This window comes from Podarcis erhardii (assembly GCF_964252035.2).
Source record: "Podarcis erhardii genome assembly, chromosome: 9".
NCBI lineage: Eukaryota > Metazoa > Chordata > Lepidosauria > Squamata > Lacertidae > Podarcis > Podarcis erhardii.
In genome coordinates, this window is record NC_138512.1 from 70,534,140 (window position 1) to 70,546,361 (window position 12,222).

A 12,222-nucleotide genomic window follows, 5' to 3' on the forward strand; every position below is an offset into this window, starting at 1 on the left:
GCAACCCCAAGGAGCCACTTCTAGTCAGTGTAGGAAACACTGCTAGATGGACCCAGCACCTGACTGGCTAGGTGTTTGACAGTTTTCCCTAAGGATGGAGATTTTTTTATAGCAGAGCTTTTATGAGGCTATTAAATAAGACCTTTGCATGATGAGAACACAGCTCAGCTCTCAGACTGAAGGTTGAGGTTACTGGTCCTGCAGCTAGGAAAATGGTTTTACTACCAAATGAGGCATATTTGCTGTGCAAATCGTAAGAGAGAGGGGGAGGGAGAGAGAGAAACCAATTCCAGCAGTGGTAGTTTTGCAAAATTGCTTTGTCCTCTTTGAACTGCTGTTTACTGCCAAAAATAAAAATAAAATGCACTGACAGGTACTTAGGGCTTCTGGGAGGTACGGGAGCAGTGAGGGTCATACATTTCCAGGGCTGTAGCTGCTAGCTAGCCTTCCTTACGAGGTGGGTACCTACCTTTCTTGGTGGCGTTTCAACCTGTGATTTCTTCAGAGCCATGCAGAAATGTCTGTAATCATACTGTCAAGGTCAAAGGCCTGTCCGTATTCTAAAGTCACTGAGTTCTTAGCACCTGTATATAGCATACTTTGAAGAAGAATAGCTGTTTTCATTTCAGAATCTGCTCACAATGCTGTTTAACAAGTAACACCCTCATATTTTTGAAATGTCCAGCCAAGCCTACAATCCCAGTGGCTTAAGGAAGAGCTGTCCTCACAACACATGATTTCCTGATGACTTATGGATGATAATGATATTGATATCGGGGGAGAATCTTGAGCCAAGGAGAATCTTAGAGGTGTAGGTCTGGGCAGCCTGGACAGATGGATTTGAGAATTACCACTTTGGGGAGCCACTACTGATTTTCCCATAAGAAATTACACACATTTCAGATTTTAATGTCTCTGTCTTAATTATGGCTGGGATAACGCGAGCATAAAAGGGTAGCAAACAACAGGGTTGTTTAATTATTAGGGGCAGAGTGCATGCAAAGCAACCTGAATGCTCCAGTGTGCTATATAAATGCTAACTTGATATTCCTATTCCACATAATATTGCTGTCAGGGTGTTCTCAATAGGAGAACTAGGGTCAGTATAAATCTCAATACAGTATGCCAGGTTTCAAACTACACATAAGGCTTTCTCAGTCTAGATGCCTGGTAAGGGAATTAAAAACAAAGGAAAATAGCTCTCCACATTTCCACATCATCTTGTGAGAAAATTCACATGCACTTCAATACAGATTTTCCCCTGATATATGCATTTTTGTCTTCAGTTCTGCACGGTATACACATTTTTGTGAAGCAATTTTCCTTAATACAATGCAGTTTCTAATCTGTGCAGTTAATTGCACACCTCACCCCACAGCGTGCGTTCTTGTGGACGTCACTTAGCTAGAGAACCGCATTGCAAAATTTAGAGAAGCACAAATTTCGAAGGATGGCCGTGTTTCAGTTTGCATATTGTTCCAGAAAGCGCAACTTAGGCAGGTTCACCTTTCAATGCGAAACGAGTCAAATCTCTCCGGCAACCCTGTTAACAACTCAAACACACGTTAATGACCTCCACGTGCACGATGCCTTCTCATGTTTGTCCTGGCTACTGCTTGCTATACTGGTTGAGCATATCCCTTCAGGCTTTTTTCTTTCTTTCTTTTCACTCAGCATCACAGCTTCCACCTCACATAAACAAGCCAGCTGTAAAAGGGAAAGCAGATTCTTATCAGGCTGCCATTTGCATCCAGAGCAGCTTGTGGCTGTTGCTGAGTTGAGCATGTGATCCCTGGCTTTGCATTTCTTGTGGGAAAAGCCAGCAGTGGCAGGCTTTGATAATGTTCACAACACATCGACCATCCTCAGAAATTCACACCCTGCTCCAATCAACTGACTGCCTCATAATTCAGGGCAGACTTAAGGCCCCTCTAGACTTTTGAGGTTTTGTTTAGTTTTGTTTTGTTTGCATGTGTACCTTGCAATATGTCATTGCTGCAATTATAGTGCATTAATGGTGGATTTATACTGTACTGTACATCATTCCTCTTCATCAGTTGCATTTGCAGGTGGCGCTGTCGTCTAAACCACTGAGTCCTTTGGGCCATTCAAATCCGTGTGAAGGGGTGAGCTCCAGTTACTCTGCCCCAGCTCCTGCCTACCTAGCAGCTCAAAAGCATACCAGTGTGAGTAGATAAATAGGTACTGTTGCAGCGGGAAGGTAAACGGCGTTTCTGTGAGCTCTGGCATTTGTCACAGTGCTCTGTGTGCCAGAAGCAGTTTAGTCATGCTCTCCACATGACCAGGAAAAGCTGTCTGTGGACAAACGCCAGCTCCCTTGGCCTCAAAGTAGAGATGAGCACTGCACCCCATAATTGAATTCAACTGGACTTAACCGTTCAGGCGTCCTTTACATTTACCTGTCATCTGGAGGGGCATTCTTGTGCTATAGTGCAACAAAAGTGGGACGCGAAAGCCCCCCAGAACATTTGTGGTATGAAATGTTAGGATTTCTATAGAAACCAATGGGACCTGCACTGTTTGGAAACGATGTAACATATCCGCCCCAAAACTTTTGCTGGTACAAATTGAAAGCAGGATTGTGTATAACCACCCCAATACCATTACGAGTACAAATAACCATGAATGCACAAGAAAAAAGACATTCTGAAACAAAGACAGAGTTCCCAAACCCATATCTGCAGCTACTGTACAATGAATTATGGGGAGATATGGGGATTTTCCAGACTGCCATTATTTTCGGGGTGGGGGTGGGGATTCACACACACAGTTGCAAGTTCAGGTTGTGCAATTAAAGCAGATTTAGCAATTCTGCTGTACAACAGAATTGGGTTCTCCAAAAGATCAGACAAGGAAAGTGATGGGAAAACCCACAGTTGGATATCACTTGCTTTGATGCACTATTCTCCAGCTTTCCCGCAAACAAATCGGGAAATCGGGATGAATGCTCAATAAACAGATCCTCTGGAAGCGCTCATATGCAAAGGAGAACTGGGGCTGGTGAAATTCTCTCACGCTTATTGCCATTTCTGAGACCAGAAATAAACCCGGCTAAGGAGAAAGATGGAAGGTAGGGAGAAGGTATTAAAGGTAAAGAAGGCTGATCGCTGAAGAATTGATGCTTTTGAATTATGGTGCTGGAGGAGACTCTTGAGAGTCCCATGGACTGCAAGAAGATCAAACCTCTCCATTCTTAAGGAAATCAGCCCTGAGTGCTCACTGGAAGGACAGATCCTGAAGCTGAGGCTCCAATACTTTAGCCACCTCATGAGAAGAGAAGACTCCCTGGAAAAGACCCTGATGTTGGGAAAGATGGAGGGCACAAGGAGAAGGGGACAACAGAGGACGAGATGGTTGGGCAGTGTTCTCGAAGCTACAAGCATGAGTTTGACCAAACTGCAGGAGGCAGTGGAAGACAGGAGTGCCTGGCGTGCTCTGGTCTACGGGTCATGAAAAGTCGGACACGACTGAATGACTAAACAACAACAAAATGGACGAGAATGGGTGGTCAAGCAACCCAGCCCTCCCCCAAATCTCCTCTGCAAATGGACCTCGCCATTGGCCATCCAGCAGATGCATGCAGGGCACCATTCTTATTTATCACACTAGTTGCTTGCTTTTTCGTGCCCAAGGAAACTCAAGGCAACTTGCAACCAGGCATATTTGCTGAGATAACATGTTGGCCTCATGAGCCCTTTCACCCTCTTGATGCCCCATATAAAAATCAGAGCTGATTCATGCTTCATGCTTCATATTGTGAACTCAGACGCAAAAAGGACCTGAACTTACACAGCTAAACAGAAACCTGGCTTTGCCACACTGGTTCTAATGGTCAGACCTCTCTGCAAAAAAACAAAAACCCTACAGAAAAAGGGAGGGGAGAGAGTGATGCTTGTGTAATGTAATCTGGTGGCTAAGAGTAGCAAGTGAAAAGTGGCGAGTTCAAATCTCACATCAGCCACAAATTCACAATGGTCTTCTTAAGCAAACCAACCCTTTCTCAGATGTTGCAATATGTGGATAATAATATTGACTGTTTTAAAGGATTACTGAGACTGTCTTTGTGCTCATATACTTATTTCAGCTTATTTCTGCAGCCAGAGGTTCTTTCTTCTTTTAAAAAAGGGCAGCGAGGACAGACAGCAACACAAAGCCTTGATTTTTCAAGTGCTGTATTCTAAACCAAAGATCAAAGTCCATGCTTTCGCAGTGCCATTATAAACATAGATGCCATGATACTGGTAATGTTAACTTTGGCTGGGAGTATATAGAGCCAAACTTTATAATAGCACTTATTAACAGTAGGTAAAATTGCTGTGCTGTGTGGACTTTGATCCTTGTATAACCATTGGTAATAAGCAAATGGAATGGCATTATGTACACAGCAAGTTACAAGTCATGGCATATAGGGCTGGGCAATATATTGATATACTGTCCAAAACCTGTTTGAAGTCCATATTGTGATATCAGTTTCATAATTTTTGACCTGGCAATGTATTGCAAATCATGGTGTGTGTCTGTGTGTCTGTGTTTGTGATGCAAAAATCACAATGTAGGGAAAACCATGAAGCCAGCCAATGCCTCTACATAGCTCCATCCTTATTTCAGACATCGTGATATATCAATATATTGTGATGTTTAGCTGGTGATATATCACAGTGTTGAAAAACAGATACCGCCCAGCCCTAGTGGTATATCATGGCTAGAATTAACTTCTGTAGTCTCCTCCAGATTGTCAGTATTTTGCACAAGAGAGATTCCAGTATGTGCAGTAAAAGCACTCTGTTACCCTACTGCAAACAATCCACTCTGTTTGTGTGTGTGTGTGTGTGTGTGCGCGCGCACGTGTGTGCATTTTTTGTAATTTTGAAAACAGACTTTTGCTGTTAGGAAAGTGATGGGGAAATGCACTGAAAAGTGTCAGATAAGCAGTTATTAAACAGGAAGACCGGCAGCCAACACACAAGCAAATCAGGGTGAATGCTCATTGTTCTATAACCTCCTTGCAAACATATCAGAGCAAATGCGCAATAAACAGCGGGAATTTTTCTGTAAACTTCCTGCAAGCATATCAAGATGGATGCTAGATAAACTGGTTGCCTGAAGGAGCCCTTGAGCTCATCCACAATCATTGATGCCTTTGCTTATTATTAAGAGCATTACTATTGGTAGCAGCGGGGATCTTAATGTGTTAACTGACCTTAAAGGCAGACATTTTATACCACAAAGAATCAGACTGGACCACACACATATACATTTGCAGTGTAACCTTACTGCGACTCAAGACAAAAGCAATTCTACCTATTGATTTCCCAAAAGAAGACCTCTGAAGTTTTTCGCTCTGGAAAGTCCTTGCTGCAATAGTTAGGTGTGGCTGAAAATTGCTTTGTTCCCATGATATCCTTTCAAGTAGCTGAAACCTGCCTGTGAGATTCTAACAGGTGCCGGAGATTATTTCTACTGCTTATTTTCTACTGTGGAAGTTCTCTTCTCTTTTATGTTCTCCCCTCTTCCCCTTCGTGCATTTGTGTGACGATCCCTGGGGACTGGAACCACCAATGAGGCTGTGGGCGATCCGTCGAGTGCAATTGCCAGGGAAGGAGCCGCAATCACAAAGGATTAATCTTTTAAAGAGCTTATAAAGTTTCACGAAGGATATTGCCAAGCGCCTTTCAACGAGCCAATTAAAACATCACTCATCTTTTTGATATGCCCATTCTTCAGACTGTCTCAGCTGACTGCCTTGCTGGAAGCAAAATCCTTTAAAGTTTATATTTAAACATGGGATACAAAGGAAGCAGGCGGGAAGGGGGTTGTGTGTAAAACTCGCCATGCATAGTGCTGACCCAGCCTCCGACGCCGATTTCCGACGCCAGCTATTGAGGCTGTGGGGTTCCCCTCCCTTCTGGTTGTTGCCCAGACCTGGTGACCGAGTCCTACTAGCTGCCCCACCTTCCTAGCTGCATTGGTTGATTTAAAACCAAAAACAATGGTCTAGGTTGCTGGCAATCCTATGCACTGGATGGGAGGTCTTTTGGAGCAAATCCTACTTCAGCTAATAATAAAAATAAAAATAAAAATAAAAATAAAAATAAAAATAAAAATAAAAAAAATAAAAATATTTATTTATACGCTGCCCTCCCCGGCCAGAGCCAGGCTCAGGGTGGCTAACACCAGTAAAATTACAGTAAAAACATAATGGGGGGGACCAATTTAAAATACAGGTTAAAATACAATTTAAAATGCAGCCTCGTTTTAATAATAGCCCATAGATCAAAACCATAAGGGGAGGGAAACATAAGGGTCAGACAAAGCCCAGGAGGAACAGCTCTGTCTTGCAGGCCCTGCGGAAAGATGTCAAGTCCCGCAGGGCCCTGGTCTTTTGTGAGTGTTCCACCATATTGGGGCCAGTACTGAAAAGGCCCTGGTCCTAGCTGAGACCAATCTAACCACCTTGAGACTTGGGACCTCCAAAATATTGTCATTTGTGGACCTTAAGGTCCTCTGTGGGGCATACCAGGAGAGGCAGTCCCGTAAGTACGTGGGTCCTAGGCCGCATAGGGCTTTAAAGGTCAAAACCAGCACTTTAAACCTGACCCTGTACTCCACCAGGAGCCAGTGCAGTTGGTAAAGCACTGGATGAATGTGATCCCATGGCAAGGAGCCCATAAGGAGCCTTGCCGCGGCATTCTGCACCTGCTGGGGTTTCTGGGCCAGCTTCAAGGGCAGCCCCACATAGAGCAAGTTGCAATAATCAAGCCTGGAGGTGACTGTCGCATGGATCACTGTGGCCAGATCAGCGTGAGAAAGGTAAGGGACCAACTGCTTAATACGGCAGAGATGGAAAAATGCCAATAGGAGATGCAAAAGCTTTATAGTGCTTTTAGGATGGCTCCCGCTGATTTCAACGGGAATTGCAAAGAGGGGCTCTCCCAGTGGCTGTTACCCTTCGTTCTCATCACTGAAGGAAAGGAAGTCTTTTTATTTTTATTGTTTCATCTTTTAATTTTTTTAAGAACGCAAGTGGAGGCCTGCAGGGTCAGGACAAAAGCCTATCAGGTCCACCTGCCAGGACCCCCAAGCAATATGACAGAGGTTCTTATGTCTAAGAAAGAAATACTTATTCAAGATTTGCCATGGCACAGGTCAAGCTACAGGAACAGATCACCAAAGGAACGACTGGAGAGTTCGAGAACAGCTTCAGGGGTCCAAGACTGGATAAAAGCTGCAAAGATGTCTTGCCAAATGGTCGCCCTCCTGCCAACTTTTAAAGGCGGCCTCCCTCGCAAGACTCTCATCCTAAGAGACTGGTACGCTCAAATAATAATAACAAGAACAAGTGTCGAAAACATCTGGTGGCCTCCATGTTGGGGACAGTTGAGGTAGGCCATTTTCAGTAACAGCTTGCCCACTTTGAGAGGGGAAAAACAGTCCTAAGACAGCTACCAGCTGACTCCCATGATGCTAATGTAAGAAAGTTGGTTTTGCTTTCCTTGAGTGACTCTCTGTCCTTATTGATCAGACTTTTTTGCTTGGTGGATGGATGTTTGGGTAGATTGCCAAGCAGAAAAATTTCTGCCCACTACTTTCTGATTCATCCTATGATTCATCCTATGCTAGGGTTGCCATATTGCAAGAAGTTTTTGGCCAAAGTTGTTGAGCTTTTTTGGGCTATTTCCCCCCCCCCGAAATTTGCAAAAAACTAAACACTTCCCATAGGGGCTGCCACATGCATTCCGTACATTTAAACTGGTTATCGGAAATTCTGCCTGAATACCATTTTCGACAGATGAATCCTGGCAATGTCTGGGAAATTCCAGGCATATGGCAGCCCTATAAGGCCAAGATGCGAGGAGCAATGAAAAACAACATAATCTGTATTACTATTAATCCTAATATGACAATAACAATATTGAACACATTTATAGACCACTTCACAGCACTGAAGTATACAGAGCAAAAACAGCAAAACACAGAAACACACATTCTAAAAACAGCAAAATTCAGCAGACAAACCCAATTAAATGAGGTATACAACTACTGTCAGTATTTCACAGGAGAGATTCAAGCTCATATATGCGCATTAACTTTCTACTCTGTCACTCTAGGACAACAGAGCCACTTTTAAAACAAACTTTTTGAGGAAAAGTGATAGGAAAAGGCACTGAAAAGTGTGCGATGAACAAATGACTAATAGGAATATGCATTAACACCCTGCAAGCAAATCAGAATGGATGCTCAATAAAGGTCTGACACAATCTAACCCCCTTGTAAAGTTTAGGCAAGAAAATCAGGAAGGATGTTTAATCCACTCTGGGCTCCTATATGCACAGTCTGTCCTGTAGGCTCCAATTCCTGGGAGGAAGGGAGGTGAATAAATAAAATAATAATAATAATGTCACCTGGAAGAGCCCTAAAGGACGTTTGGAAATGGCCAGAGATTTCTCTCTTTCTGACACACACGTGTGCTTCAGATTTCCCAAGGAATGCAATTTCCAGAGGGTTAGCCATGTTAAGACTCTTGCAATCAAAACAATTCACCATCAAGTGTCACTTAAAAGCCTAACAGTATAAGCTTTTATGGACTCTCTACCGTAATACATTTGTTAGGCTTTAAAGGTTACCACTTGTTCCTTTGTTGTATTCTAAAACTCAGTGCACTTATTTTCAATATACTGACCAAAACTTTCTGCTTTTTTTCTTCCCAGACTTCTCTGGTTAACTCTCCTTGTTACACAAAACCTGAAAAGACTTGCAACCCACAACTTATAAGCCAACCATGTGTGTGTTAATTGTCCGTTTAAAAATAATAACAAATCCTATATGTTATTTTATTTGTTTATTTGGGTGGAGAAGCAGGGTAGAAATTCAAATATTTGCACACACACAACTGATGAATAAGTAAATTAATTATATGGCACTCAAGCATACATTTCTGTCCACAAGGACCCTGTGACTTAGGAACTGTCCAGGGCCACTCACTTAGGTTCACAGCTAAACAACAATCTGAAAACCGCATCTCGATAAACACTAGCCTCGCGAAACTCGCTGGAATCTCAGTGAACTCAACGGGACAGCCATAGGATTACTCAATAATAAGCACGTTTTGTCCTATGCTTAGGCAAGCGAAGCATTCTTAGCCAGCCACAGACACTGGATGTCAACACCTGCAAGTTAATTTACAGACCTTGATTTGGGCATCCAGCAAGCCAGGAACTTCAGAACACAGTGCAGATTGGAAGGCATGGCAAGTCGTCAGAAGTGCAAGTTGCAATCCTATACCCTGTAAGCACCAGTGCATGAGGTTTAGTCACAAAGAGACGACTCTCTGGTCTGGAAGCTGCTCCAGAGCAAAGATGAGAGCAGATTCCAGGTTGTGCCTTTGGCTGACATGCCCGACTAATGATGCTGCTGGTCTTACTACTACGTGTACACACACTGCAGTCCTCAGCATTCCTCCAGGCACTATGAGGCCACGGTGAGTAAGAGAGGGGAGGGAAAGAAGACTCATGAAAGCTTGTGAGGATTTGTGCATCAGTCAGAACTTGCTGGGTATTCAAAATCAGAACACGTACATCGCTCTGTATATATATATTAATATTTTGATTTGATTTTGATTATACAGTGGTACCTCAGGTTAAGTACTTAATTCGTTCCGGAGGTCTGTTCTTAACCTGAAACTGTTCTTAAACTGAAGCCCCACTTTAGCTAATGGGGCCTCCCACTGCCGGAGCACGATTTCTGTTCTCATCCTGAAGCAAAGTTCTTAACCTGAGGTAATATTTCTGGGTTAGCGGAGTCTGTAACCTGAAGCGTATGTAACCTGAGGTACCACTGTATTTCTATGCTGCTTTTCATTCAAATGAATCCCAAAGCGGCTTACAAACAGCAAATAGCAATAACATGATAGAACATACAGTGGTACCTCGGGTTAAGTACTTAATTCGTTCCGGAGGTCCATACTTAACCTGAAACTGTTCTTAACCTGAAGACCACTTTAGCTAATGGGGCCTCCTGCTGCTGCCACACCGCCGGAGCATGATTTCTGTTCTCAACCTGAAGCAAAGTTCTTAACCTGAAGCACTATTTCTGGGCTAGTGGAGTCTGTAACCTGAAGCGTATGTAACCTGAAGCGTATGTAACCCGAGGTACCACTGTAATAAGAGCATCACAAATACAGCATGAGTCGTGTAGAATAATTTACAGATCATCTGTGAAACAGTTGCGATCTGTAACACACAGTTAGCTCAGCAACAACTAAAAAAACAAGCTAAACGCCACAACTGAAGCGAAAGTCTTGATTAAACAAATCGATACAGTGTTTATAATCTATGAAACAATATTAAAAACATTAACCGAACAGCAGCCAAAAGACTAATACACACACTCTCGCCACAGTTCATAATCTTTCACTTTATTCCTCTCATTATGATCTCAGTAGGAATATTCGGCTCAGGGGTAATGTGAGTTACTGCTAGAAACAGGCCCCAGGAATTGTTAAACAGGAATTGTTAAATTGTCTGGAGCCACCAAAAGGTGCAGTCCAAAAGTTGTGTGCCAAGATCCTGTGACGCCATTGCTCCCTAAGTTCGAAATAACCAGACAAGACAGCAGACATAGACTGGGTTCAATTAGGCCACAACTTGATCGCTTACAGGTATGAATGGTTTGGCTGAGGAATTGGGTAAAGTCATTTCCCATCCCCAACCGATCTGCTGGGAATACAACTAAGGATAAACCACCTCTAAAGGTAAAGGGACCCCTGACCATTAGGTCCAGTCGTGACAGACTCTGGGGTTGTGGTGCTCATCTCGCTTTATTGGCCGAGGGAGCCGGCGTACAGCTGTGACCAGCGGCGTAGCGTGGGTTGTCAGCACCCGTGGCAAGTAATTTGTGCCCCCTAACCCGGGGCAAGGCAAGTAATTTGCGCCCCTAACCCCTAACCTGCCGCCACTGCCAGCTTCTTCTTGCTGCTGCCTGGGCTGGGGTATTTACGGTAAGGTAGCCACGGCGGCAGCGGCGGGTCTGTGTCAGGTGCTCTGAGGCGAGTTGCCGCTGGCGCTGCCGCCCAAACGATGCCGCTTGCCCAGAGGAGGAGGAGGGCAGAGAGGCGAGGAAAATGCAACATGGCCTAGCAGCTGCAGCAGCAGCGGTGGCAGCGGGGCTGTGAGGAGGGGCTGCCTGGCGCGCCCTCCGCGGCCCTGATGCGCGGGGACCACGGCGAGTGCTGAGAGCCACTGCCTGCCAGACGCCTTCAGCCCAGACGCGCGCACAGCTCGTCGGTTCCGCGAGACATGGGGCTCTGCTACAGCCTGCGCCCGAGGCTCTTCGGCGACTCCGGAGGTGGCGAGCGCCCCCCCCCCAGATGTTGCGCCCGGTGCAGCCGGCCCCCCCTGCACCCCCCACGCTACGCCACTGGCTGTGACCAGCATGACTAAGCTGCTTCTGGCGAACCAGAGCAGCACATATGGAAACACCGTTCACCTTCCCACCAGAGCGGTGCCTATTTATCTACTTGCGCCTTGACGTGCTTTCGAACTGCTAGGTTGGCAGGAGCAGGGACCGAGCAATGGGAGCTCACCCCGTCACGCGGATTCGAACCACCAACCTTCTGATCAGCAAGTCCTAGGCTCTGTGGTTTAACCCACAGCGCCACCCGCGTCCCTTAAATCTAGGCTTACCCAATGCCTAACCACCAGTCGAACCTCCTAAGGCTCACCTTCACATGTCACCTGACCATGAAAAGTAGGCAAACCTCCTGGCTCCACCCAGGTGGCTTCTGTGGCCTCCATCAGTGCTGCCAAGCCCAAATATGTATGATCTTATGCTTACCATTTTTGACCCAGTCTTTTCATTGTTTGGTTGATAAGAGTTGCTCCTTTCTACCTGCCTCCTCGCAGCCTGATTGATAGTGACAACGTAACAAACATCACAGCTGCCATTGAACAAGGAGTGGTCCCTGCCGGCAAGGCTCCGCTCTCTCTGTGTGCAGCAAATCAAGTCCAAAAAGAAAACATCTGGAGGCTCGGCAGCTATAATTAGATCCTTGGAAGGTATCGCAGTTGCAAGAAGGAGGGAAGGATTTTAATTACACCGGGTGGCTGATGCAGCTTTGTGGAACTGGTTCTGTAATGGCCAGCTCTGTTGCTGCTTCTCTAGAAACCAGAGCTACACCCTAGCTGGGACATTCCATGCAATGCC

At 45.0% G+C, this 12,222-nt stretch overlaps 1 protein-coding gene across 4 annotated transcripts in view; it reads right to left on the bottom strand.

Annotated features, from left to right (window-relative positions):
- The window catches only part of SHROOM3 (shroom family member 3), a 234,543-nt gene that overhangs the window by 111,552 nt on the left and 110,769 nt on the right, over positions 1-12,222 (bottom strand). The window contains exon 1 of one of the 4 annotated variants that reach the window (XM_081876600.1): positions 11,854-11,993. The exons of 2 other annotated variants lie outside the window; for them this stretch is intronic. In XM_081876600.1, the coding sequence (XP_081732726.1) occupies positions 11,854-11,876 (23 nt within the window). In that variant the 5' untranslated portion in view covers positions 11,877-11,993. Of the gene's footprint in view, positions 1-9,208; positions 9,283-11,853; positions 11,994-12,222 lie in introns of those variants that run through there. One more of the 4 variants, XM_081876599.1, reaches the window with a different exon arrangement.